The sequence below is a fragment of the Mus caroli genome, chromosome 7 (genome assembly GCF_900094665.2).
Source record: "Mus caroli chromosome 7, CAROLI_EIJ_v1.1, whole genome shotgun sequence".
NCBI lineage: Eukaryota > Metazoa > Chordata > Mammalia > Rodentia > Muridae > Mus > Mus caroli.
In genome coordinates, this window is record NC_034576.1 from 59026608 (window position 1) to 59031373 (window position 4766).

General features: G+C 42.1%; 1 protein-coding gene across 2 annotated transcripts in view; it reads left to right on the forward strand.

Moving 5' to 3' along the window:
* Positions 1-4766, forward strand: part of Oca2 (OCA2 melanosomal transmembrane protein) — a 266465-nt gene that overhangs the window by 170850 nt on the left and 90849 nt on the right. For both annotated transcript variants that reach the window (XM_021168684.1, XM_021168683.1), the window contains one exon: positions 585-678. In XM_021168684.1, the coding sequence (XP_021024343.1) occupies positions 585-678 (94 nt within the window). The remainder of the gene's footprint in view (positions 1-584; positions 679-4766) is intronic.

Here is a 4766-nt window from a genome sequence, read left to right on the forward strand (position 1 = left end):
AGGGGAGCAGGGCGGGGGGGGGAGGGTATAGGGAACTTTTGGAATAGCATTTGAAATGTAAATAAAGAAAATATCTAATAAAAAATATGTTTCTGAGGGCTAGTGAGATAGCTTAGCAGGTAAAGGCACTTGCTATATGAGAATGTAAGCCTGACAACTTGAGTTTTATCCCCAGAAGGAAAGTACTGATTCCAATCTACAAGGTTGGCCTTCCATACTTGTGCTGATACTACCACGCCATCACCCGCCCACACACACACACAAACTAATAATAATGTTGATAATATGATAACAATAATGATATAAAGCTCTTAAAATTTTTAAATTTTATTTTATGTGAAAGGCATTTTGCCTACATTTATGTCTTTATTTTATTCTCAGAGGCCAGATCCTTAAGAGGCTGGTTGTAAGGCTCCACATGGGTACTGGGGATTGAAGCTAGTCATTTGTAAGAGTAGCCAGTTCATTTAACGGCTGAGCTATCTCTTCTAAAACAAGGTTCTTTAGGTTCTGTAAACCAGTCACAGTGGGTGGCTCTTATAATTTTCTATGGCTTGTGTCCATAATACTTGTTTCTTCCACAGATTCCTGTACTCCTGAACCTGAGCCAAGACCCTGAAATTAGTTTGCCTGCACTGCCTCTCATGTATGCCCTGGCCCTCGGTGCCTGCCTGGGAGGTAAGGGTTGACAACAGCATTTTGGGAGACCACACTGACCTCCTTGTCTAGACAAAGCAAGATTTAGTAGTTAACAGATCAAAAGTAAATTGAGGAGAATCCTGGTGACTTCCTGATTTCAAAATCTGAACAACCAGAACTCCTCAGTTCCTCTGTGAAGCCTCTCCTTTTGGTCATGAACTTTCATGGATTGGGTCCCAGAACCCTAATCAAGGCTACCCAGGGAAATGAAGAAATGGACAAACCATGGACATACAGGAAAATTGGGATCATGTGGTCTGGGGTCTCTGGGAAGCTCAGAGTTTATTATACGTAATTGAACAGGGAGGTGAGGTTATTTCATACATCTGACCAAGAAGACAGGCTTAGCTAATCTCTGTAGGGGAGCAGTCTTCAGGCTGTAAACACACAGGGTGAGAAAGCTATAACAGACATCCGCTTTACACACTGTCTCCATGCACACCCAGATCAGAGGAAGGCTTTGCTACAGCAACAATATAGTCACTCAGGATTTTACTTTCTCCCTACTTCTCACTCTACTTCTCACTCTGCAGAACCCATGATCTGATGACAGTCACTGTTGATAGTTCAAAGCTAATGCATTCCCACCCTGTCCAAGTAAGGCTCTGCAATGGACATTCTTTCTCATTCTCCTCTCTGGGCTCCCCTGTTCAGAAGAAATGCACATGCATTAGGTAGAGCAGGGACTCTATCTATCGAAAAGGAAGAGAGATGGTAAGAGATCAAGCACAGGTGCTGGGACCGAAGTCTAAAGAAAACTGCAATGTGAGTTAGAGATTGCCAGATGGAATTGACCGCTGGTTAATACCTGAGGGCTTTGGATTTAGCTGTCTGGAGGGGAGTCAAGCTACAGTCCTTTTAATATTTAGACAGCTTAATCACCTGTGGGAACACAGGTGGATTGTGGAGAATCTTAGATAAACACACCAGATATATTTAACATTCTTATTGCCTCCAGATAATCTAGCTTTCTGTGTTCTTTGACTTCTCTGACTACTGAGTCGATAACTTTCTGGTTCATTTATCTGCTTATTTGTGAAGGGGGATTAACATCAGGCAGTGATGCATCTGTGACTTCAGGAGACAACTAATTCATCTAATGCTGTGACTGGGGCTGAAATTCATATAAAAGTGCAGAATGTTTATATTTTTTCCCATCTGAGAAACAGCTTGGGAAAACGGCAACTGTGTTTCTTTCATAGATACAGCAATTGAAATAAGATGCAAGGACATTTGAAAATTCATTCCTTAAATGGAATTTTTAAAAATTCAAATGTGGGGGCTGGTGAGATGGCTCAGTGGGTAAGAGCACCCGACTGCTCTTCCAAAGGTCAGGAGTTCAAATCCCAGCAACCACATGGTGGCTCACAACCATCTGTAACGAGATCTGGCGCCCTCTTCTGGAGTGTCTGAAGACAGCTACAGTGTACTTACATATAATAAATAAATAAATCTTTAAAAAAAAATTCAAATGTATGAACTACCTACTATAATAACCTGGCATTGTGCTCTGTGGGGGCGAGCCAATCATTTGACCTAAGGTAATAACAATGGGTACATTCTCCCATGTTTTTTTTCTGAGCACATGGAAAATTCCAGAAAAAGATTGTGATAGAGCGAGTAGGCAGAGAATATGATCAGAGGAGAGGGGGTTTTGAGAAGGATCTTAAAGGCATTAGGCCCCCTGGGATAGTTCCTGAAGGGTAAACATGGAGGGAGTCTCCAGGAGAGACACTAAAGTTGACCTATTATGTAATAATAAGCAAATGTAGGCTAGACACCAAGTACATTTGGGAAGCAGGTATGTAGCACTACTAACCAATAGAGTTTTATTGGCACTGAGAACTTTTAAAAAGTACTTCTGGTCTTGGAAGGTACTTATTCCTGGCATACTAAACACTTCTGCTAGGTGTTAGTTGTACACAAATTCTGCTGGGGCCCATCTCTCATGGACTGGGGAACATTGACTAGATAGTTCGAAACTAAAACATATTTTACTCATCTGATTGTCACTGTTTCTTTTTCTATGGCTGTGATAAATTTCCTTGACAAAGACAAGTTAATACAAGAAAGGCTAATTCTTGTTCACAGTTAAAGCTATGGTCTACCATGCCAGGAATCAAAGTAGCAGGAACTTGCAGAATGTACTGGCTTGTTCTCTGGCAACACGACATAGGCTAACGTCATCAGTGAGGAGGCAGCCTCACTTCAGAAAATGCTTCCCAAGGACTGTAGCAAAGCCTGTAGGACACTTTCTTTTTTGTTTTCTTCTTTTCTCATTGATTTATTTATTCACTTTACATACCGATTGCAGCTCCCCCCTCCTCCCAGTCTCCCTCTCACACAGTCCCTCTCTCAGCCCTCTCCCTTTCTCCTATGAATATGGGGAGGATTTCCTGAATACTAACCACCCTGGCATATCAAGTCATTGCAGGACTAGGCACATCTTCCCCCACTGAGGCCAGATAATGCAACCCAGTTAAGGGAACAGTATCTAGAGGTAGGCAATAGAGTCAGGAATAGTCCCAGCTCCAGTTGTTGGGGACCCATATGAAGACCAAGCTGCACATCTGATATATGTATGTGGGGGAGTGGGTAGGTACAGCTTATGTATGGTCTTTGGTTGGTGGTTCAGTCTCTGGGAGACCCCAATGGTTGAAGTTAGTTGATCCTGTTGGTCTTCTTGTGAAGTCCCTACACCCTCAGGGTTCCTCAGTTCTTCCTCCAACTCTTACACACACTCCAACATCAAAATAACAGGAATTAACAATCATTGGTCACTAATATCTCTCAATATCAAAGGGCTAACAGAGTGGATGTATAAGCTGGATGCATCATTTTGCTGCATATAAGGAACACAACAAAGATAAATATTACCTCAGAGTAAAGGGCTGGAAAATGGTTTTCCAATCTAATGGATCCAACAAACAAGCTTGAGTAGCCATTCTAATATGTAATAAAATATATTTTCAACCAAAAGTAATCAAAATAGATGGCAAAAGATACTTTATACTCCTCATAGGAAAAACCCACCAGATGACATCTAATTTCTGAACATCTATGCCCTAAATGCAAGGCCATTTTCCTAAGTAGTGATTGTTGGGAAGGGATGTAGCCCATTATGGGTGGTTCCAGCCCTGGTTTGGTGGTCCTGGGATCTATAAGAAAGCAGGCTAAGCAAACTATAGGGAGCAAGCCAGTAAGTAGTACCCATTCATGGTTTCTGCATCAGCTTCTGCCTATTCATGTTCCTCAATATGGAAGTATAAGCCAAATAAATCCTTTCCTCCCAAACTTCCTTTTGGTCATGGTGCTTCATCACATCCATAGAAACTGCAGTACACACAGCATCTGGCCAGATTCCTGGCAGTCAGGAAGCAGAGAGCAATGAATGCAATGCTCAGCTTTCCTTTCTAAATACATAGGCCAGGGTCACAGCCAGGGAATGGTGATACTCGTAGTGTGCAGGACTTCCTTCCTTAGTTAACAATCAGTGTAATCTCCAGCACACATCCAGAAGCCTATCACCCAGGTGGCTTTGGTTGCTGGAAGGTTGACATTAAGACATTAATCACATTTGACAAGGATGAAGAGTCTCATTTGTCAAGTCTCTAGATTCAGAACAGGACCAGACAGACAGACAGACAGACAGACAGACAGACAGACAGGTGATAGATTGGATACATCTAAGAATAACACCCATGAGAGGTGGTCTGGGGCAACAAAACCATGACTTGTATGTTGCTATCTGTTTCAGTCCCTTCAGATGCTCTCTGTCTATCCATAGACAGCCCTAGGCACCCTTATGCTCCTCTTTGATGCTGCTCTATCACAGTGATTCTCAATCTTCCTAATGCTGTGAGCCTTTAATACAGTTCCTCATGTAGTGGTTTTGTCTTTGAGTTTGTTTATATAGTGGATTATGTTGACAGGTTTCCGTATATTAAACCATCCCTGCATCCCTGGAATGAAGCCTACTTGGTCAGGATGGATGATTGTTTTGATGTGCTCTTGGATTCGGTTAGCGAGAATTTTATTGAGTATTTTTGCATCGATATTCATAAGGG